Consider the following 21,952-nt stretch of genomic DNA (forward strand, 5'->3'; position numbering starts at 1 on the left):
ACTGTTTGACTACTTCGATTTTTTTTGTTTACCACCTAAAAACAAAAAGTAAGCCATAGCAGACTGCTTACACTTCTAGAAAGCAGCATTTGCCTTTATTAGTACACTTTTGGAATTTGTAGGTAAGTCATTTTATTTTATCCATTCATTCCACACCTAATTCGCTTGATCTGGCCGCCGTGTACTTTGTAGGGTTGTCTTCTACCCTGCTTTCGATAACATATCGATTGGTTAAAACAGCTGCGCTGCACTGCATCTCCAATTTTGCATAACAAATTCGAAGAAACTAAAGTAATATATTGACTAGCAAGAATCGGGACAGCACGGGATAAGTAGGATTAGCAGCCGGCAACGTTTCGGGTTAAGACAAGCGTAGCACACACATTGAGAGAAGCGCAGAAAGTCGTGTTTTGATTATAGGCATGGGCCAGTACACAGTGTCAACGCGAAAGAATGTACGAATATTGTTGGTCGGCGATGCCGGGGTGGGCAAAACGTCCCTAATATTGTCGCTGGTGAGCGAGGAGTATCCGGAGGAGGTGCCGCCGCGTGCCGAGGAGATCACAATACCGGCCAATGTCACGCCGGAGCAGGTACCCACCAGCATTGTGGACTTTTCGAGCGTCGAGCAGACGGAGGAGACCCTCGGCCTGGAGATAAACAAAGCACACGTGGTGTGCATTGTGTATGCAGTGGATGACGATGATTCACTCGATCGCATCACCTCGCACTGGCTGCCATTCATACGCTCCAAATGCAATGCGTCACTGGAGGGCGATGCCGAGACTGAGCCCGAGACGGAGGCTGCCGGCGAGTGTCTGCGCAAGCCAATTGTTCTGGTGGGCAACAAGGTCGACTTGATCGATTACTCCACCATGGACAGTGTGCTGGCCATCATGGAGGACTTTCCAGAGATCGAGAGCTGTGTCGAGTGCTCGGCAAAGACGCTGCACAACATTTCCGAAATGTTCTACTACGCACAAAAGGCGGTGCTGCATCCCACATCGCCCCTATACATGATGGAGGACCAAGAGGTGAGTTCTTAGTTCAAAGAGCAACAACACACATCACTTTCCCCTTTGCCCCTGCAGCTGACGCCTGCCTGCAAGAAGTCGCTGGTGCGAATTTTCAAGATATGCGATATCGATGGCGACAATCTGCTGAACGATTACGAGCTGAACCTGTTCCAGCGCCGCTGCTTCAACACCCCGCTGCAGCCGCAGATACTCGACGAGGTGAAGGCCGTCATACAGAAGAATGTGCCCGATGGCATCTACAACGATGCCGTGACGCTCAAGGGCTTCCTGTTCCTCCACTGTCTGTTCATTCAGCGCGGCCGCAACGAGACCACCTGGGCGGTGCTGCGACGCTTCGGCTACAACGATCAATTGGAGATGTGCCAGGAGTATTTGCGTCCGCCGCTGAAGATTCCACCTGGCAGCAGCACAGAGCTGTCGCACCGGGGCCAGCAGTTTCTGATTGCCGTCTTTGAGCGCTACGATCGCGATGGAGATGGCGCTCTGTCGCCCGAGGAGCACAAGATGCTGTTCAGCGTGTGTCCCGCCTCGCCCTGGTCGTACTCCACGGACATACGCAAGTCGTGTCCCATCAATGACAATGGCTGGGTCACGCTGCATGGCTGGCTGTGCCGCTGGACTCTGATGACGCTCATCGATGTGGTGAAGACGATGGAATATCTCGCCTATCTGGGCTTCAATGTCCACGAGAATGACAGCCAGCTGGCGGCCATCCATGTGACCCGCGAGCGTCGCATCGATCTGGCCAAGCGGCAGAGCAGCCGCTCCGTCTACAAGTGCCACGTCATCGGCCCCAATGGCTCTGGAAAGACGGGCCTGTGTCGCGGCTTTCTCGTCGAGGAGATGCAGAAGCTGATTGGCAAGGAGTTCAAAACGAATGTCGTGCACTGCATAAACTCGGTGCAGGTGTATGGCCAGGAGAAGCACTTGATATTGCGCGACATCGATGTGCGGCACGCGCTCGATCCGCTGCAGCCGCAGGAGGTGAACTGTGATGTGGCCTGCCTCGTCTACGACTCATCCAATCCCCGCTCCTTCGAGTATGTGGCCCGCATCTACATCAAGTACTATGCGGAGAGCAAGATACCCGTGATGATTGTCGGCACCAAGTGCGACATGGATGAGCGCCGGCAGGACTACCTAATGCAGCCCGCCGAATTCTGTGACAAATACAAACTCCTGCCGCCGCATCTGTTCAGCCTGAAGACCAACAAAAAGGAACTATACACAAAGCTGGCCACCATGGCTGCTTTTCCGTGAGTATTTTTGTTTTTTGTGGGGTAACTGAGGTGCAGGGTAACACACACAAGACTAACCCAAGCCCCGAGAGGGTGTGTGGCTCTTAAAAATGCATGAAAACTGAAAGGTTATCTCTGCTGCGAGTCCTTTCGCTTAGGGGAGTAATCTCTCACTCCCTCGGGGCAACGCATTGTAACACATTTTGGGCTCACATTTTGGATTAATTGGCTAATGGTTTTTAAATATATTTTTATCTTCTCTTCCACTCCCCGCCCACACCCCACCATTGTGTATATTTATCTATTTTTGGTTATGTTTCACTGTTGTTCTCGTATTATTGTTCGATGTTTGTCTTCTTGGATGTGCAATTCTGCGTGGCTTCGTGGCGGCGTTGGCTTTGGTGGCGTCTGCAGGCGATTCCAAGCCGCCTGGATACTGTTCTACAAGCACAGGTTGGTACAGCTTTGGGAATCGGCGTAAGTGTTTACCTTTCAACTTGAATTTGTTACTAATGTGTGTCCTTTTGTATTGTCGTTGTTTCCATGGTGCCACTCAAAATCGAGATCCACACTCATCCCATACTCAATGCTTACCTAAAACGTGGTGTTTGCGGCTCTACTTTAATATCTGTTTTGCTTTTCTTTGCCTAATTCTTCGCTGTTTTTATTCAACTAATCTAAAGCACTTTCCCTTTCTCCCATACGGCAAACAGCCACTTGCGGCAATTTGGACTCATCGCGGAGGAGCACAAGCTGTTTTGGAGGGCCGGTCTGGGTGTGGCAGCTGCCACAATGATCGGTTTCATTGTGCTGAAGACCCTCAATATTAGCGGCTCGCATTCGCGCTAGAACACACACACACACATCAAGAAATTGCGCAAAAACACACACACAGACACAACAAAAAAGGAGTTCAATGTTTAATCAAATTTATGTTAAATCTAAATTTATTGTTACGAAGCAATGAAACAAAAAAAAGAGTTCTTAGACGATGAAAGGTCTTTGGTTTCCTGACATGTAAATACACTTTTGCCAGGAGCCAGGAGGCGCCTCCTCTAGAGCAGAACCAGCAGCCAGCTCCAGCGCAGAGTTACCCAGCAGCAGACACTTAAGGCCAGCATTTCTTTATAACTATAAAAACAGTAACCTAAACCCATGTACTACTCTCTGCAGCTCTACTGATTTAAGTCTTATAAGTTCAACACACACACATACTGTGCAGCGTATGTGCAGAGATAATTATTAGTCTTAACAATTAGTTCTTTATTGGTTCTACTATATATACGCACATATATATAGATATTTATCGCACTATTGTATATACGCGCAAAGAAAAAAGAGCAATAAATGTATTCAAAGCAAAGACTATACAAATATCAGAAACAGGAACAGGAATTCCATTACAACTTTCGCTGTGATTCGGGCAATTCCTAGGGCAGCTGAGTCGCTATGTTTCGGTTTCCCAAATCCATAAATCAGAATCAGCCGAATCGCAGCAAAAACATATAAAAATGAGAGATTTAAATCTACATTTATTAGCTCATCCTCGTCCAAGTTTACTTTCCTGCCTTAGCTTTTGTTTATCTTAATGTAAGTTTATCCCAATCTTTAACTTTAGTTTTGAATGCCATTGATGCTGGCAGCTGCATTGGCCGCCGCCGCTGGGGACATGCAATTGCCATCGGGATAGCGCTTCTGGAACTGCGTGATCAGCTCGGGGTCGACGAGGCGTATGCCATCCAATTGATTGCCCAGAGTTATCCAATTCGGTTGAATGTTGTGCGGGCGGCCGAAGAGTTCGATTTTGCGAGTGCCCGGACTGAGGCGCTCGATGATGCCGTAGATCTCGTCCGGCTTGTGGGAGGTGGCGCGCACTTCGGCCACGATCACATCGCAGTCGAGGCCGCGATTCAGATTGGTCGGATTGCCCTTCATGCCCACCAGACAGTGCTCCTTGCCGTGATTCAGCCAGTGGCCGGTGCGTCCAGTGCGTATGATGCGCTGCAGCTGGTTCGTCTTCACCCAAATGAGTTCGTCCACCCGCTCGTAGCCCCAGAGCTTGAGGCAATCGCGGCCCAGCTCCATGGCACGACCAGTTACCCAGAGAAAGATCAGGCCATCGTCCTGGAGCGCGGGCACACCCAGGGCACGCATCTCGTCGTCGGACATGGTGCCATATGGCAGCTCCATGTGTATGTCCCAGGGTGGATCGGCCATGACCACCGCAAACTTCCCCAGCACGGTCATGTCGAGGAACCGCAAATCGCATTGGATCCACTGGGGCGGGTACAGGGTGCAGCTGGGGTCGATGCTGCGCTTCAGGCTGAGCTTCGTCTTCACGTCGGTGGGCTTGTTCGTGTTGATGTGCGGCAGCGTGTCCACCTCGTAGTGCACATACTTGCAGGTGGCCATGTGGAAGCAGGTGTTCAGGAAGCTGCAGTCCCCCAGGGACTCGTCCGTGTGCGCCTGAATGATCTTCTTGAAGTGGAGCTTGGTGCACTTGTCGCGCGTCTCGCCGGAGGCATCGCTGCCATCGGTGGACTCTTGGGACTCGCCCTCGCAATTGGTCAGCGTTTCGGATATAACTTCGCCATCCTCCGATGTGGTTTCCAGTGGAGTTCCGGCCTTTGGTGGCTTTGTGCTGCTGCTGCTGCCGCCGCCGTTGCCCGCATCCTCTCCTCTCAGTGCCTGCTCGTCCAGGCGCTCCTGTTTCTTCTTGGCCGCCATCTCTGCGGTGGCCTGCTGTGCCTTGAGGCACTCCACCTTGGTGCCGTGGGAGCAGAACTCCATGACCTGTGCCCCGCCATGCGACTTGAATTTCTCTGCCACGGAGCGCTCTTTGGCGGTGGGTTTGGTCAGCAGCTCTAGGATCTCCTCGCCCACCTGTTTGCTCTGCTTCTCGCGGGTCGAGGGCATCGACAGCAGCATCATTATGTCATTGGGCGCATCCTTGCGGGAGGAACAATCCATCTTCATCGTTTTTTCCAGAGGCTGGACATCCTCTTCGGCTTCCACAAGCTCTGCCACTGGAAATGGAAAGGATTATAGATCGACTGATGGGTCTAAGGCTGGACGGACGGACTCACACTTTCGCTTTGCCTCCTCCTCCTTCTGCAGACAAGTGTCGTTGATGTCCTCCAGAATCTCCTTTAGCTCCTTGGGCTGCACCGAAATGATTTCACAGCCCGCCTCCGTGCCAATGGTCACATTTCGAATCGAAATGGCACCCTGGTTAGCCAGTTTCCCCAGAATAAAGTTGACCATTTCGAGGCTGCTGCCGGCAGCGGCAATCTTTTCCATCACCTGCGTCGAAACGATGGGCAGGGCCAGGGAGCAGGCACTCAATGCCTGCAGCACCTCCTTCTGCACCTCCAGGTCAGCCTCAACTGCAAAAAGATGCAGAAAATTAATCATATTTGTTGCCTTTCTATATGCAAATTTCCTACCGAGTTCTTTTTTGGGATTCGTTTGATCCTCCTGTATATCGGACAGTATCTCGATGCGCTCCTTTTTCCGCTTCTCCAGCTTCTCGCGGAGTGTGTTCCGCTTCGTCTTAAGCGTTTTTATGTCCCACGCATCGGCCATTGTTTAGTAATTTAACTTTTGCGGCAGAGCAGATCGATGTAAACAAAAGTTAAATGTTTTTTTGTTGGAGAGACAAACATTGAAACGAAATGCTCACGCGACCATCTCTAACCAGTGTTGTAGAGTGTAGTTACCGGAGAACGCGAGAGTGTATATTTTCTGAAACACTACTTGTTTTTCATGTTTGGGGTCCAAGGAATCGTTTGCCTAGGAACAAATTGCCAACCACGTAAGTTGTTGCTGTTTTTTTTGGTAGACGTTTTTAGTTTTAAGCTTAATTTGGAAATTTTACAATAAAAGGAAGTCGTATAAACTAGCCAATATTGTGGAGAATTTATTGATACATCGAATAAAATTATAGTTTTAGCGCTGAGATTTCTAACTAGCTGGAAATATCAAATAGAACATCAAAGTCTAGGAAAATGATTAAAGATTTACGTTATATGTAAGTGTGAACGTATTTTTGTTTTGGTATATTTCTGTGAGATTTTTGTGCTCATATTGAAAACTGCTGACCTAATCCTCTCTTTGGCATGGGACCAAAAGGTATGGCAAAGGACGAACTTTTCGAAGCTCCCACCTTGTTCGCACCTGTTGAAAGGATCCCTAATAGTGCATGCGAGAGTTTCTGGCAAGAGAGGATTTCCCTGACCGTTTAGACGCAGGAGAGAACTTCCCTGGGAGAACTTCCCACGTACGATTAAAATCGCCGGTGTAATTTACCTGGCGACGATGGAATTTTTGTAACGTATTTATAAACGTATATGTATAAACCGGAGTCTAGCCCCAATTATGTTGTAAAGATAGAAGAACTGCCTCCCAAACCATTCCGAGCTTATTATAATATTAACTTATGTTTCCTTTGTGCAATTTTCAGGAAAAAAATATAATTTCTTTTCCTCCTTTATCAGTTAACATACATGTGTATCTACATGTTACATACATTTACATACTGAACCCTAAGCTCCCTTACTTCCAGAAGGGGTGATTTGGATGAAAAATTTAAATACAAATTTGTAAAATATAAGGTCATAAAGTATACAATCCAATAGAAAGTCGTATTTATAACAAGCCACATTTATTCTTCAATCGGATTAGAATGTTGTTTCAGTGTTAAAAGTCGTTGCAAGCTGGTAATATCAAAAAGATCATCAAAATCGAGAAATATGATTTAAGACTACGGTATATTCTTAAAATGACAACGTATGTTTCGGTATATTTTTGTGAGTGGTGCGATATGTTTTATGTTTGCGTCCGCGGTCACATTGCTCTGCTGTTGCTTTTTAATTTCAGGAGAGGATTTCCCTGACCGTTTAGTAACAGGAGAGGATTTCCCTGACCGTTTAGTCACAGGAGAGGATTTCCTTGACAAGAAAGTCTCAAACCCGAACAAGCGTGTGTAAGTCAACAATCTAACACTAACAACTCTTTTTGAGTTTAAAATTCAGTAACTTTTTATAATATTCACACAAAACTGAAGTACCTGTTACCTGGTCAATGCGGACTCATTTCTGCGACCAACCAATTTCGCTGTAGCGATTAAATATCAAAAAAAAAAAAAATATTTAATTTAAATGAAACAAACCGCGTTGCCAATTGTATGTATATAATAGTGAATGAGTGAACGGGAGAGTGAGAGAGAGTCGAGTTGTTGTTCAGTGTATCTTGTTGTTCTTGGCGTTTTTTTTTGTTTATGCGCGTGCAAGAGAGCATAAAATGCGCGAATAGGTACACACACACCTCCACTCGCAGCATGCATATATACGAAAATTTGCAAAAATAGGTTAGTGTGTGTGTGTGGCTGTCTGTATGTGGGGGCGCGCGCATAGCATTCATCCATTTGTTATTGTTGGAGCTCTCTTTAGATTTGTGCGAGCGAATGTGTGTGTGAAGTGTTGGGGCCCGACTATGAGCTTTATAACGCGACATTTGCAACGCCACTTTGGAGCATGACGGTCGTCTCCCGCGCGCAGCAGCTCCAAAAACACCCGCACAAACGCGAACTACGTGACGCCTGGCTGCAGCAGCAGCAGCGCAGCAGCAGTCCCGAAACCGTTTCCGAATCCGATTCGGTTCCCGTTTCCGAGGAGCAGTGTAATCCGCAACAGATTCCCGTGTGTATTGATTCTGTGCAAGAGTGAGTGCAGCAGCAGTCGCAGCATCGGCAGCATATCGCAGCCCCAACATATACTCCCACACTCTCTCTATAGCTGCCTCTCTCTCTCGCTGTGTTCGCGTTTCGTCTCGTGATATTCTGTACAACAAAATACAAATTTTTGCTTCATAAAGGCGGCCCAGGCAGCGGCACGCCCTTTCATTGTGTGCGCGCAAGTGCTTGAGTGTGTGTGCATGGCCAACAGCAGCTGCGGCAGCACTAGAAAAAGGAGATGCAGCAGGAGCAGCAGCATCCACTCCAATTGGAAATATATTTAAACCAGAAAATATTAACTTGACTTTGGAAAACAGTGTCAACAAACAAAAAACAGTTATAATGTGCGATAGAAATTAACAGAAAAACACTCTCAAACATAGCAACAAAGAAAGCGGAAGAGAGAGAGAGAGAACAACAACAACAAAGCCGCAAGTGGAAACACCAACATGAAGATGGTCGATAAATCATCGAAGCTGGTCGATAAATTTGCCGTTATCAGTGGAGCAGGCGGAGGAGGAGTCAGCGGTGTCGGCGGCCTACCCATCATGCCAGGCAGTGGATTGCCCCCATCGGGTGCCACCCCTGGCCACCCAGCAGCTGCCTTGTCGGGCATCGGTGGATCGGGCGGCGGGATCAGCAGCGGCTCGAATGGTCAGAAGCCGGTGCCCATGAAGCTGTTTGCCGCCTGGGAGGTGGATCGAACACCTCCCAATTGCATACCCAGGTGAGAGAACAACAAAGTCCCAGTGCAGTTCGCGAGAGTGCACATAAAATTTTACATAAGAGCAGAAGAGAGCGAGAGCAGGACAGCGGCAGCTACAGCGACAGCGAAATCGTTTGTTTTCGTCTTTGTCTTTGTTGTTTTTGCTGCTGTTTTTGCCAATTTCTTTTCACTTTTGCTTCCGTTCGATTTCGGTGTCTTTGGTTGTTGTTGTTTCCTATTTTTAGACCAAAAAGCGGTAACTGTTATTCAACAAAGTTGACTTTTATTTATTACCTTTCTACCAGTGAAAACATTACGCGGCACTGTGGTGGGAGGGTAAACCTGAAAAGAAAGAATAAACAAGCAAAGAAAAAGTAACCAAAAATGAATAAAAGCTATCAAAACAAATGGCTGAAGAAAAGGGGGGGGGGGGGGGTGGCACGAAAAGACAGTTACAGTAATGTATGCATGAACACACGTGCAGAAATTCATTTCGAATATATTATACATCAATTGTTCTGTAAACTGTTATACACACACATTCTACATGTTATATAAACTGTTAGAAAACTTTTTTCCATAGGCCATGTCCCTGATCCCCGCGATTGAGATAGGAATGATCGATCCATTGCGCTACAACAGTGTCAAACTTAGGCCTCACTTTAACAAGGCGACACAACAGCGTAAACCTTATACAGATTAGCTAATCAATAGGCCAAGCTGGGTTAAGATTTCAGTTACAGATCTGTCGTATTTATTTGTTTCAAATATCTGCGTCTTATTGCGATTTATCAACTATTCAGACTCTTATAATTTTTTATATGGATCCACAAATAGTCTTTTTCGAGCAGAGATCTGCTTCTTTCATTCAAGAATTCTTGAAATTCTCGAACCCAATCGTTAATTCATTCAGAAACCTATATTATCTAGTGTTTCCCAGTTAAACTCAACTTTTGCGCAAAAAAAAAACGAGTTTTGTCTTGCTGTTTGTATTTCTTCTATCTTTTGTTGTTTTCCTCTTTCACTCGTCGTATCCGTATCTCCGCTCCGTGTCTTTGTCCCAGTGACCCCGAAAATCTCTGACTAATGTCAAATGTTTTGTTGTTCTTCTAGATTTTCTCTCCGATATTCTTCTCTTTACATTTCTTCTACTTTCTGCCATGCCTTTTCTTTTTTTCGTTTATTATTTGATAAGAATTTGCGGGCTATTTGCATATGAAATGAATCACCCCGTGTGCGAGCTGTCCCCTTATATTCTACCATTGCGTTGCAGTATTTTAGATATTCGAAAAGGTTAAGAGTAACTTCCTTTCTTGGGAAGACATTTATCAAGATTTATTTTGGGTCGGATGACCTTTTCAAATGTCATTTACACGATGAGAAAGTACAAAGATTATAGTCTTTAATATTTGTTGAAGTTCTCGCTTTTCTTTCGCTGTATAATTATGCGTTTGCATGGCTTGTAATTATAATTGGAAAAATTAGAAACTGAAGAAAACTTTGAACTTTTTCCCCCTTACCAAAAAGCAACGCGGAGAAAAAAACGGGGGAAACTTCCCCTCATAGAGTGGCTTCCCGTTTTAGTTGCTAATTAAACTTTTCTTATGTCTATTAACTGCAGCTCCCTTCCAGACATCGTCCCTTCCTCTGAGGAAAGTCTTCTTTCATGACCATTCATTCCATTCATTTGTCGTCGTCGTCACAGTTTGTCAAGCTGCCAGTGTGTGTTGCTTCCTCCATGTGCCAGCCATCATGCCACATGTGTAGCATGCCCCTTCAATCTCCTTATGCTTATATGTTGATTTTATCTACGCCTCAATGCGTCACGTAGTGCCATATCCCAGACTTTGATTAGGGCCTCAGATCGGGCGTAAGGGAGTTTTCCTTGTGGTTTTATTTTTCTTCTTTTTTTGGACATTTGCTCGACATTCGTACGTGACGTCTGACCCCAAAATGATGACCAACGCGGGGTCGGGGGCTCATATAGTCGTTAGAGAGCATTCAAATTCGAATCAAATCAGTGGGGAGCTCTAACCCCAAACAGAAGGAGGAAATATACATAGAATGCATTCAAGTTTGAAGCGCACAAAATTATTATTATGGCAAAAGTTGAAAGAGCAATGAAATGGAACTCCTTAGCAGTGGAAGTTTTCCCCTCTTTAAGGTCCACAGATTTCAGGGTTTTTATATGAGAATAATTATATGAGAACAAGGAACTGGAAGTTAGATACAAATCTCTACAATGGGAATATGTACATGGGAAAAAGTGCAGCAAACTGGAAATGATGGATTATTTTCCTCAGTCATTTCATGGCCAAAGCAGAAGAACCCACACTCCAAGTGGAACCCAGCCCACACTCTACAGTTTATACTCTCTCTCTCTTTCTGCCAGTCCACTCTAGAGACCAGATTCAAGGGGCCACCTTCGTGTCCGTGTCTTCGTCTCCGTCTTTGACCAAAGCCTAGACAACGACAAAAACGACGACGACGACGACGTACTTTGTATGCTAATAAATTGCACTTTTATGAACAGCTTTCGATGGGAGTGGATGCACTATCTTTCGAGGTGGGTGGGGTGGTGCATGCAGCAGATCCCAAGCGTGTGGCAGGGAGCAGGGTTTTTCCAACGATTTATGCACCTCTCCGACATCCGTAGCTCGTTTCGGACGTCTGCCTCTTGCCTGGCAATGGCTTTGGCGGAAGTTTTCACCAACTTTGTTGCTGGTTGTTCGCCTTGCCGTTGTTGCTGCACTCCACTTTCGGTGGCAGGTTGGCGGACAAGTCAACAAACTTGACGTTGACATGACTCTCGGACTACGATGTTGTTGGTTTTGGTGGCTCCGCTGCCGCCTTTGCCTTGGACTTGTGTGCAAACAAAATAGAAAATCCAAGCACTGGCTGCACCACTGGATGAGTCAATGCTCTGGACAGTAGCTACTCCTGCCACAGGAGGTGCAGCCCAGACAGACGATAGCAAAGTCTTTGTTGTCGCGGAAATGGTTCTTTGCTTTTGTTTTGGCCAGCGACTGATTGGAGTTTCCAGAGAGACATAAACGAGTTACTTTAAAATGGGAATGGAAGCTCTGAAGATCTTTAAACTATCAGGAATACATTTCCTTTTTCAGAAGGAATGTTAGAAGCAAACTTTAAACAGGAGACACTGTTTGCTTGTGCGATATCAAAGTCTTGTTTTTTATAGCCTCAAATAGTTACCAACTGAAATCCAACCAAAATCTGACGTGAGGCTTATCCCCTCTTTCCATTTCACCGCCTTTAATTGACTTTCCTGCTGCACTTTCCTACAATCCTACAATCGTACACTCCTCCAATCCCCACTCCCAAGACGACCCTAATGACCAAGAGATTTGCCAGATGCTCGGGTGTACAGCATTAACACCCCAACAGCTGCGGGAGATCGCGGCTAATGCGCTTAAAAGGCGGTAACCCGCTCCACTCCTCAAAAATTCCACTGGCGTGGCTGCTTCTGGTTACAGAAGCGGAGAGTGGAAGCAGAAAATTTGGGTCAGGCGGCAAATGCAACAGGAAATCGATTCTCCTATTTAAGGTTTCGGTTTCGGTTTGAGGTTTTGGGTTACAGCTTTTGGGCTAAGACATTTGACCGCTGACTTGACCACACTTTCCCTTCTATTTTGTTTTGGTTTTCCACATTACAATGCTGGCCCGGGAGGGGGTTTTCCTCTGTGGACAGCAGGCCCGGCCATGAATCAACATCATGGCCTCGGGGCTCTTTCGGAGCCGTCTCTGCCGTCGGTCATGGCCAAAAAGGCGTCGTCCATTGGCAATTTCAAATGATGCAGACTGCAGATGGGTTGGAGCCATTGCAGAAATAAAGTAAAATCCCATTAAAAACTGATTGGCAACATACCATTTGGAGTACCCTGCACAGGAAATACTTTGAGTGACTCGAGCGACATGTAACACATTTCGAAATCGATTCAGAATTAATTCATGGCATATTTTGGAGGATTTATAGATCAAGAAACGTTTCATTTCTGATTCATAAACATTTAAAAGCCCATTGACATTTTATAGAACAAATTCCCTTACAATTTACACGTACAAACGCACACTTCTACGGGGTATCATTTATTCTTTACACTTTACTCGCTGCTGGAAAATCTCTGCATCGGCTGTGGAGTGAAAACTTAAATGAACAACGAAATAAAAATTCAATTATTGCACTTCAATGCTGAAAAATACGTGCAAAATGCTGAAAAAAGGAAACAGAAAAGGGAATTCAATTTGTCACATGCCAAAAAAACTGAAACAGAGACAGCTACAAAATACATCGACTGAAAGATACATACCCAAATAGTGAAAAAGATACAGATAGATAGGGAAACGATACAGCATGTGATGCTGATGCTGCTGAAGAAGCTGCCTAGATGTTGTTTTGTGGGGATTCAAACTACAAACCGAACCGAAAAAAGTTCAAGGCTAACATTTGGTGTGGCAACAAAGTACACACGCGCCTAGACAAGTCAACAGAAAACAAGAAAAGAAAACTCATTTGCGAGTCGATTGTATTGATACCCTTTTGAGATGTATATTTGACATTAGAATATTTGCAGGCATATATTCGAAAACGTTTGAACATATTCAAGATTAAAAAACATTGTCTATGAAATCTTAATACCCAAACAGAGAGAAGGTAAAAAGAAAGCATCAGTAGCTGCCATTTTTCGCGCTATAAATTCTACTTGTAGATAGCTACAGATACAGATAGATCCCTCGTTCTGAAAGCCGCACCCAACCCCTTAGACACACTAATCGCCAACAGCTGTGCCGATCCGCAGATACAAATAAATAAATACATTATACTCGTACATATGTCACCGTCAATTCTTTCTAATTTTTCTCGTGCGCTGTTTTCCGCTTCTCTTCTGTTTTTGTTTTGGCTTTAGCTTTGAATTAAATGATCTAGTAAAAACATTTATTTGCGGCAGTTTATAAATTACACAAAAATATGTTGTTTTCTTTTCACTATAAATACCAGAAATAGGAAGCAGAAAAATAGCTCTATATAATGGTATCCCTAGGGAAAGAATCGACCTACATAAATGTCCAATCACTCGTATATTGAGAGGCCATAACGCCAGTCGAGCTATCAATCAATCACACAACCTGTGTTACTTCTTCGTGGCGAGTGAAGGTCTGGAAATAAACAACAAAATCTCTTTTTTCGTGTAGTAAAAATAAATCGAGGCGCACCGCAAAACGAATGAACATCGGAACCTATCCCAAGTGCATTTTTATTGCGTTCGCTCGCTGGCCGTAAAAACATTAATTGTACGCGAGTAAATGGACAGAAAATGCAATTCAATTTTCAGGTAACCACAAAATTTAACAACTGCGCAAACATCGAGGGAAAAACAAGAGTAAAAACAGCAAGGGGGGTACCAGTGGTACCAGCTAACCGATGGCACGACGGATACCAGGTGCATTTTTTATAGAACGAGAATTCTAGGGCCGACATTTATGATTTGTTTGTCGAAAGTGCATTTGCCAGCCAAAGATAAACTAAACAAATTGTTTGCCAAATGCTTTTCAAATGGAAAAAAGAAAAACAGAGATCCAACTAAAGGGTATAACAATATGATACCAGAATCAGGTACAGCACTCGTAGATACTTGTAAAATTTCTTCCAGGGAGAGAGAGGTGTGCGCTGCGTTTTCCACAGCAACAGAATAAGGTTATGTCCCACGAATATTTCATTCAAACTATGAGATAATAAAAATCAAGATAATATAATCTAATGTTACACATGAAAGACAATTGATTGCCCTGCGATAGCGTAATCGATGAGATAGAGGCCATCATTATTTAATAATTGAACAAAAATAGGAGAGCCTCTTCTCATCACACACTCGTAAGGATTCGTACAAAGATTCGTAAATTGTAGCTAAAATAGCAATTTAAAGACAAAATGCCTTAATACCAATCAAATTACGTTCGATAACATTTCGATAATATCAGATATTTTACCCCTTCTGCTTTATATAGAATTGTTAAAATCGATTTATCACAATCTTTATCGATTTTAATGGCCTCTTCTTCCAGTTTTAAATCTTTATGTTGGCCATATAATTTCAAACTCGATTTCATTATCAATTATGGCTTTGAAAAATAAGACAGAAAATAATTCCTTCTATTCTGGGCCATAAAATGTTTATCTAAAATGAGTAAAGACAATAAATGAATCAATAAATTATTAAAAATTAATAGAAAAAATGAGATAATATCTAAAATTACTGATTTAATGATGGACTCATTAAGTTATCGTTTAGATTAGCATTGATCTGTTCAGGGCATTTATTTCCAAGTGAATTTCCAAATACAAACGATGTACTGAATTAAGTAGCTTTTCCGTTTTGGGAATACAATTAGGCAGATTCATTGATTGATTCAACATTTCATTGAATAACCAACAACATGCAAATGCAAATGAAAAATGCAAAACATATTGATTAAGACAAAAGTGTAAATTGATCAGATTGATGCCCGATAATCGTATCGTTCCGAGCGTGTGCGGCGCTCCTCCACTTCCGCGGCTTGTGAGTCATTTCAAAGCCACTTATCGAAGAAAGCCACAAAAACCATTTGAAAGTGAAAGGTTTTTCGCTGTTGGCCCCCAAAAACGTAAACGCTTTGCTGCCAGAAATGGAAGAAATGTTTGGCCCGACAATTATGGAATTGGAGCGAATGGCCCAACTCTTTGGTGTAGGGGTTCAGCGGCTCAGCGGTTGAGTGTTTGAGCGGTTGCCCCACAAATCCACAGAGCCGCTCACTGAAAGAAAGAGTCGCCCCCGATGCTAGATGGATTTTCATTAATAAATAAAAAAAAAGTAGACGAGTACAAATAGTTTTTAGTTGTGCAGAACTTTGGCTTAGAAGGAGTAGGAGAAAAGCGGTTCAGAGCGCGAAGGTTGCCCTGCCTCTGCCTCCCACTTGACACAGTTTTTGCGGTTGAGGGAGAGAGAGAGAGAGAGAAGAAGGAGTAGGCTTTGTGGTTCGTCTGTAGATGTAGCTGTGGATGCTGTGGCATGCAGCAACTCTAAAGGCTTGTGGCGGCATTACTCAGGGGCACTCGATTCCATCGCAACTGGCATTTAAACTGGATTTGCGTAATCTTCTTTAGAACTTTTGTGTAATTAAAAGTCAAAAGAATCCTTTGGATTTTCTTTTTGGAATGTTTTCCAAAGATTGAGTGAAGTATTTCAGCTGGGAATGTTCCTTGCATATTCAAAAGTTTAATCAAATAGTTGAACCATGAAGCATGCCTCTGAAATCAGTGATGGCAATTGAAAAACTAACAATAAGTGATAAATGTCTGTAGCCTTTCGCTTAGGGGAAATCTCTACATTTGATGAATGTTCTCGTAGCTTCAGGCAGCACATTTCTTGTTTCGATTCTCAATAAATCATTTCAAAATGATTCAATTGATTGCTTCATGGTGAAATATACGTTGGTATTACGATTATCATCATGATATTGCAGAGCCCTACCCCAGAAAGAGAATTTCCAGATAAGAATGGGATCCCCGCGTATCAACTGCAAGTTGAAAGTCCAATTGTGAGTCAATCCACCTTTCATTGGGCCACCAAACACTTTCCATCTTTCGTTGGTTCAATGTGAAATCAAATGGAATTCTATTTTCGTTTTGCACCATTTAGAATGGAAAATATTTGAGGAATTCTTGTCGGTTTTGTGTGGCGGCTGCAAGAATATAAACAAAAGGCTTTCATTGTTTATTCTTCATGCATACACATGCCCCTCTTACGATATGTACATATACATATGTCTGTGGTATCTATATCTTTGCTTGTATGGATATATTTGTATCTGTGTACCACACACAGCAGTATAAACAATAGCAATGCTATTCATAAAGTCCAAGCACGACGCCCTAACAGATCATAATTTTTGGTTTTATGGCCATAAAATACAGTCCGTGTGTTTTCTGTGGAACACAGAGAATCCATTAACGCTGTTCAGAGAATCAATGAAAATTTGTTTGGAAAAATGTTCTTGCAGGTTGTGGAATCGAATGAGTTATCGAAGTGGCACAGAAAGATCGATAGATTATAATGTTTTTCATTATTTGTTTTAGTGTTTTAATTTCTAGATGATCATTTTAATTTTTTTAAACTCTAATTTTAAATGAGAGAAAAATTGTAAATTGTAAGATTTAATGACTACAATCTAAATCGATTTCCAATGGTGAAATCTGCCTCCCACTTACTCGCTGCTTCTACTTCTTCTATTTGCCAACAGAAAAGTGCAATTAAAATGTGAGAAATGTGCGGCCAAGAAGAGGTGTTTGGGAGGCCATTCATCCTGCTGTGATGCCAATGGGGGGACCACACGCAGTGCCTCCAAACGATATATGGGATCGAAAGAGGAAGTGGAAGTGGGAGCCAAAACCAGAAAAGTGTCAGTCCGATTGTTAATTTTATGGCATTGCCTTACACTTCTCTGTGTCTACTGTCCAGCACTCCAGCTGCGAACACTTTAAGATTCTCTGTCGTTTCTGGGGGTTTGGGGTGCGGTTCAAGCCATTAACTCAACATGGTGCCCGCCCCACCATCATCGTTCGCTCTCTTTGTTTTCTTCTGTGGCTGTTGCCAGTGCGGAGAAACTGTCGCCTTAAACCTTAAACCGTCTAAGAGCCACGCCCTTACTTGTGTTTACCTTTTTCCTTTTACGCATTGTAAATTTTCCTTTTTCCTTATTCCTTTTTGGATTTAAGTCAGTTTTTGCTTGATACAAGAGGAGTATTGATTCTTGGATTAATAGCTTGTACACGGGGAAGGGGTACAGAAAATATATTTTCCACATTTGATATGGCCACCAGTTCCACATACATATATACAAATATATTTGGATATATCTTAGTTAATTTTTGATGATTCAAAGGCAGGAGAGAATATTTTAAGCATAATTTTGAAGAAATGACTGCCATATATTCCCTTACGAAAGAATTCCAAGAATTGTACAATTTCCCCTCCTTATATCAATGGCTGTTTGCAACTCAGAGGATGAGACATCGACATACCCACCCACTGATTTGCTATTGCTGGAACGAACGCTTCAATCGGCTTATGGCATCAATACTTTTTATGCAATCAATCGAATGGCATTCACACAAATTGCTTTTCTAAGCCATGAAATGGAAGTCAGCGAAGGCAGAGAGCCGCAGAGACAGAAGCCGCATCAGTGCCTTGAAGTTGTGTGGGCGGATCGTATCGTATCGTAGCTGGGAGGGTCGTGCCATATGATATATGGGTCATTAACGAATTGTTCAGCGACTTGGAATACGAAAAAAACGAATGCGAAAATATAATAATAAATACTAAACATAACGAAAATATTAAAACAAAATAAAAAGAGACATGAAAGAAGAGGGATTGGAATACACACATACACATGTACATACATATGTATATGTATCCATTGGATTATTCATTCAAATAGTCGCAGAAACCGCACAAGATCACTCAATTGAAACGAAATATATTTCATTAAATATTGAAATACTCGTAAATGTTTGTGAATCATCGGAAGAGTGAGAGTGGGAAGTGAGAGCGATTAACCCACACTTGTGTACACTTTTATGGATGGATGGTGCTACATGTTGCAGCTAATTATACAGTACCACCTCCACCATAAAGGCCACGTGTCATATAAACTTGACTCTACTTCAATTAAGGAAGAGGCATCTCTAATTCTTATTCATGTAATGAATTATTTAGAAAAGATTCCGCGTATATTTAGAGTTCTGTTGAATTGCAAATTAGCTCCATCTCCAAAGCTCTATATCTGTTTCTTAGTTAGTATTTTCTGACATTTGATGAATGAATTTAATTTGATCTACAAATAAAGTACTTCTCGAACAATGACCCTTGGTCCTACATCAATTATATATCCATTGCGCGCACTCTCACATTTGTATTTCTCCTCTTCTCCATGTCTCTTTCTGGCACTCGAGTACGCTCCATCTGCATTCCACTTTTTCCATTTCCCATTGACTCATGAAAGATTCAAGTGCACAAAGTGGAAAAACGCGGCAAAGGTGTGAAAATAATTAGAAAACTGCATTCCCTTTCACCCTTCGCCACTTAATTGATGTTTTTTCAATATTTATAAAAAAAGAAACAACAAATATGCATCCAATGAATGTGTGATGCGGATTGTGGTGGAGAAGGTTTCCTTGGGGCAAATATGTATCTCTCTTTGAATAATTGATGGAGTGTTCTGCATTCAAACGATATTCCATGGGTGAATACGTTTTGCTGGTAAAGTGAATGAACCGCAGTAACCTTTCGCAGAGGAAGGAGGTGGTGACCAGCAACGGCAACAGCAACAGTGGCAGTGGCAAAACACTCGTAAAAATACATACAAATATGGTTAATGGGGAATAGTGGGGAGTAGTGGGTGTGGGTTCTATGGCAGACCACACCACACCTTTCGCTTGCAACGTTTTTCCCCCTGCTGCTGTTGTTGTTGTTGTTATTTTGCTTGCTACTTGGTAGAAGGTATCCGTAAAGTGCAATTTAGTTTGTTAATTGTTGCAAATTACCAACCGCTAGTTACATCGATTTTTTACATACCCCTTACAGAATTTTAGGGTTACTGAACTCCATGAACCGCTTCACCACCGTGCGGAAATGGAGAACTTTTCGCTTCCAAAATAGTGTTAATTTTTAAGGAAATTTGTGCATTTTCAGGGCTAAAATATTACAGATTGAGCTGCTATTCCCTGAGAGCAGTAGACCTCAAATAGCACCAAAAATAGGCGGTGAGCAAAATAGCAGGAGATTAATGGTGGTTCGGTGTGACTCGACAAAAACTTTACAATTATTTTTCTGTCCACAAAAAACTAGAAAAATACTACCAGAATTTGTATACCCTTGAATGGTGGCTATTATTTTATGATTTTCACCATAATAACTCGTAAATAAATGCACAGCAGACGCTTATAGCCGTTCGCTTAGGGAACATTTGTTTCCAGCACATATCACTAGTATCAAAATAGTCTCTACAACGCCTTTGAATATCCGAATTGAATGCTTATTTATTTGAATTTGAATGGATAAGCAGCGTTTAGGTCTAGGCTGGGAAGGCGGAGGCAGAACTGTGGCACATTCTGTGAGTTTGGGTGCTGGCTGTGTTATTGTCCCCGAACACACATTCCCATTTTCCATTTCGAATTCATTTCCATTCTCCATTCACGCTGCCTTCAGTGGCAATAATTCCCCATTGTTCGGCCACCGTCCGTTTCCGGGCATTGTCTCTGTCCCTCAGTCTCTCTGTCCCTCTGTGCTGTCTGTTTGTCTGTCAGAGTACATGCGTAATTCTTGCATAAATTAACTATGTTTTTGTACAGAGAGAAAGAGAGAGAGAGGATAGTTACTAGGTTTACTCGTAAATAAGTAAATGCATTCTCAAATGCTTTCAATAATGCAGTGAGAGAGGGATCCCCGAGGGTAGGCCCTGCCGCCATGGCTTAAAAAGTAGTGCCTAGAGTTTCCCCACTAATTAAACGCCCACAAGGCCTCGCACACTCCCGATACTGCCACTCTGCCGCCACTCCGGAACCTGTTTTCGTGCTTTTAATTCATTTAAGCCAAAGAGTTGTAGAGTGAGAGCTTCTGGTTTTTGGCTTCTGGTTTGCCATGACTCATACATGGCTGGGGACCAGGAATGGAATCCTTTGCTTAGGCGAACATAGAAAACCGTAAACCCCCTTGTAAAATGGGAATAATAAAAGGGGGAGACCCAGCGCGCGAATACAACCAACTTAAATGAAACCGTAAAAGTTGCCCATAAGTCGCGACAGAATGACATAAACTTGCTTCGATGTTGATTACGCGAGCGTGGGGTTCATTGAAAATACCCTGTAAATTATAGGATAGACCATAGTCAAGGCTCAACCAAGATGGAATATTCATTGCTTAAACTCTAGGAACTGTTGTCAATATTCTCTTTAAAGCAGTTGGTTCAGTGCTTTGATTTCTTGCTATTTACAGAATAAAATATCTTTATTATTTCCTGGTTGCAAGGGTTTTCTTTTGTTGCTTATCTGCATACAATATTATTATCCTTCTGTTCTTTTTCTGTCACTATCTTTGAACCAATGCCTGTACAGTGTGCACCCCCTGAATCACTCTTTGCTTGAATGAGTCAGTGGGCATCAGGCATTCGAGCAGGCCCTTTAGTCATACTGTTGTTTGCCCACTCGTGCATGTAGATACAGGAATTATCGGATTCGCACTGTTTGTACGAGCAGTATGACAGCGATTTGGTTTGTCATCTGGCGACATCTGAACCATGAGCTGTCCTTGGCAATGCCAGCAGCAGCAGCAGAAATTCTCTTTGTTGTCTAGAGAACAGAAAGACAGAAACAGATGGAAAACAGTCCACTTGTCATTGCTACAGGAAATGCAATATGCAATTTACATACAGAAAGAGAGAGAGAGAGCCCCCGCTGAGGTGGCTAAACACATAATTTCATTCCACAGTTAGGTATAAAAATGTGGAATAGATGGATGGGATGGATGGGATGGAGCAGCACGCGAGGGTCCAGAGTTAAGAGTGGCAGTTAATTTGCAAATTAACATGTTAGCAAAACAGCCAGCTATTGCCATCCATTCATCTGTGTTTGCCCATCTACTTGTCTCTGGGGTGTTAACAGGCGAATCAACGGGAAACGGGAAAGCACTTGTCAAAGTTGTGCGGCAGCGGGCAAGATCACGCAACAATGGGGGGCAACATGAGAGGCAGTGTTCATTCTCGTTTTATTGTTATTATTTATTGTTGCTTCTGTAATTGAAGTTAAAGGTGATCCCCATGTATAGGGAAATGTTATCTCTGGGGTAGAGAGTTATTTTTTAATATTTAACCAGGAAAATGTACCCACAAAATCAAGACCCCATTCATCAAGAGCACTTGTCAGGCAAAATATTTAAGACTTAACGATGCTCTGACCGCGAGAGCAAGCGAAAGATTGCCCCAATCCGCCAAACCCAAAGCGAGGGGCTGCGTCCGGCTTCGAGTCTGGGAGCTGGGGTCCCGGGGTCTCGATCTGTCTGGGGATCGCATTCTTGTGTACGTTCTCGGGTGTGTGTGCTCTGTGCGGGCAATGCGCCAGTGACACAGTTTTTGCTTCCTCTTTTCCATTGCTGATTGCTGCTGATAGAGCAGAGCGTCAGCGTAG

The 21,952-nt window shown here is 43.3% G+C and overlaps 3 protein-coding genes across 7 annotated transcripts in view; 2 read left to right on the forward strand and 1 right to left on the reverse strand.

Annotated features, from left to right (window-relative positions):
• Positions 1 to 159: 159 nt before the first annotated feature.
• Positions 160 to 21,340, forward strand: LOC117898470 (mitochondrial Rho GTPase). 4 transcript variants are annotated; one of them, XR_004649151.1, is made up of 5 exons: positions 160 to 1,034; positions 1,092 to 2,293; positions 2,690 to 2,752; positions 2,989 to 3,255; positions 21,330 to 21,340. XR_004649151.1 is itself a non-coding variant. In XM_034807900.1 (4 exons), exons 1-4 carry the CDS (start codon positions 423 to 425, stop codon positions 3,122 to 3,124), a joined length of 2,013 nt encoding a protein of 670 aa, XP_034663791.1. In that variant the 5' UTR covers positions 160 to 422; the 3' UTR covers positions 3,125 to 3,272. The 4 variants fall into 4 exon arrangements, 3 of the variants coding, with proteins under 3 accessions (XP_034663791.1, XP_034663792.1, XP_034663793.1); XM_034807900.1 differs by lacking the exon at positions 21,330 to 21,340 and having other exon boundaries at positions 2,989 to 3,272; XM_034807901.1 differs by lacking the exon at positions 21,330 to 21,340 and having other exon boundaries at positions 2,690 to 2,728; positions 2,989 to 3,272.
• Positions 3,200 to 5,929, reverse strand: LOC117898472 (N6-adenosine-methyltransferase MT-A70-like protein). The gene is made up of 3 exons (XM_034807903.1): positions 5,722 to 5,929; positions 5,362 to 5,661; positions 3,200 to 5,301 (listed from the first exon to the last, which is right to left on the reverse strand). The coding sequence occupies exons 1-3, from the start codon at positions 5,858 to 5,860 to the stop codon at positions 3,890 to 3,892; spliced, it is 1,851 nt and encodes a 616-aa protein (XP_034663794.1). The 5' UTR covers positions 5,861 to 5,929; the 3' UTR covers positions 3,200 to 3,889.
• The window catches only part of LOC117898468 (phosphofurin acidic cluster sorting protein 2), a 32,505-nt gene continuing 18,836 nt past the window's right edge, over positions 8,284 to 21,952 (forward strand). The window contains exons 1-2 of one of the 2 annotated variants that reach the window (XM_034807895.1): positions 8,284 to 8,388; positions 8,455 to 8,736. In XM_034807895.1, coding sequence (XP_034663786.1) covers positions 8,459 to 8,736 — 278 coding nt within the window. In that variant the 5' untranslated portion in view covers positions 8,284 to 8,388; positions 8,455 to 8,458. The remainder of the gene's footprint in view (positions 8,389 to 8,454; positions 8,737 to 21,952) is intronic. The other variant, XM_034807896.1, reaches the window with a different exon arrangement.

The sequence above is a fragment of the Drosophila subobscura genome, chromosome O (genome assembly GCF_008121235.1).
Source record: "Drosophila subobscura isolate 14011-0131.10 chromosome O, UCBerk_Dsub_1.0, whole genome shotgun sequence".
In the NCBI taxonomy this organism is placed as follows: Eukaryota; Metazoa; Arthropoda; class Insecta; order Diptera; family Drosophilidae; genus Drosophila; species Drosophila subobscura.

Coding starts and splice junctions, on each gene's coding strand:
- LOC117898470 (XM_034807900.1), top strand. CDS start 423: ATGGGCCAGTACACAGTGTCAACGCGAAAGAATGTACGAATATTGTTG. Junction 2,294..2,689: donor GCCACCATGGCTGCTTTTCC/GTGAGTATTTTT, acceptor TGGCGTCTGCAG/GCGATTCCAAGCCGCCTGGA. Junction 2,753..2,988: donor GTACAGCTTTGGGAATCGGC/GTAAGTGTTTAC, acceptor TACGGCAAACAG/CCACTTGCGGCAATTTGGAC.
- LOC117898472 (XM_034807903.1), bottom strand. CDS start 5,860: ATGGCCGATGCGTGGGACATAAAAACGCTTAAGACGAAGCGGAACACA. Junction 5,662..5,721: donor GAATCCCAAAAAAGAACTCG/GTAGGAAATTTG, acceptor ATCTTTTTGCAG/TTGAGGCTGACCTGGAGGTG. Junction 5,302..5,361: donor GGAGGAGGCAAAGCGAAAGT/GTGAGTCCGTCC, acceptor TTCCATTTCCAG/TGGCAGAGCTTGTGGAAGCC.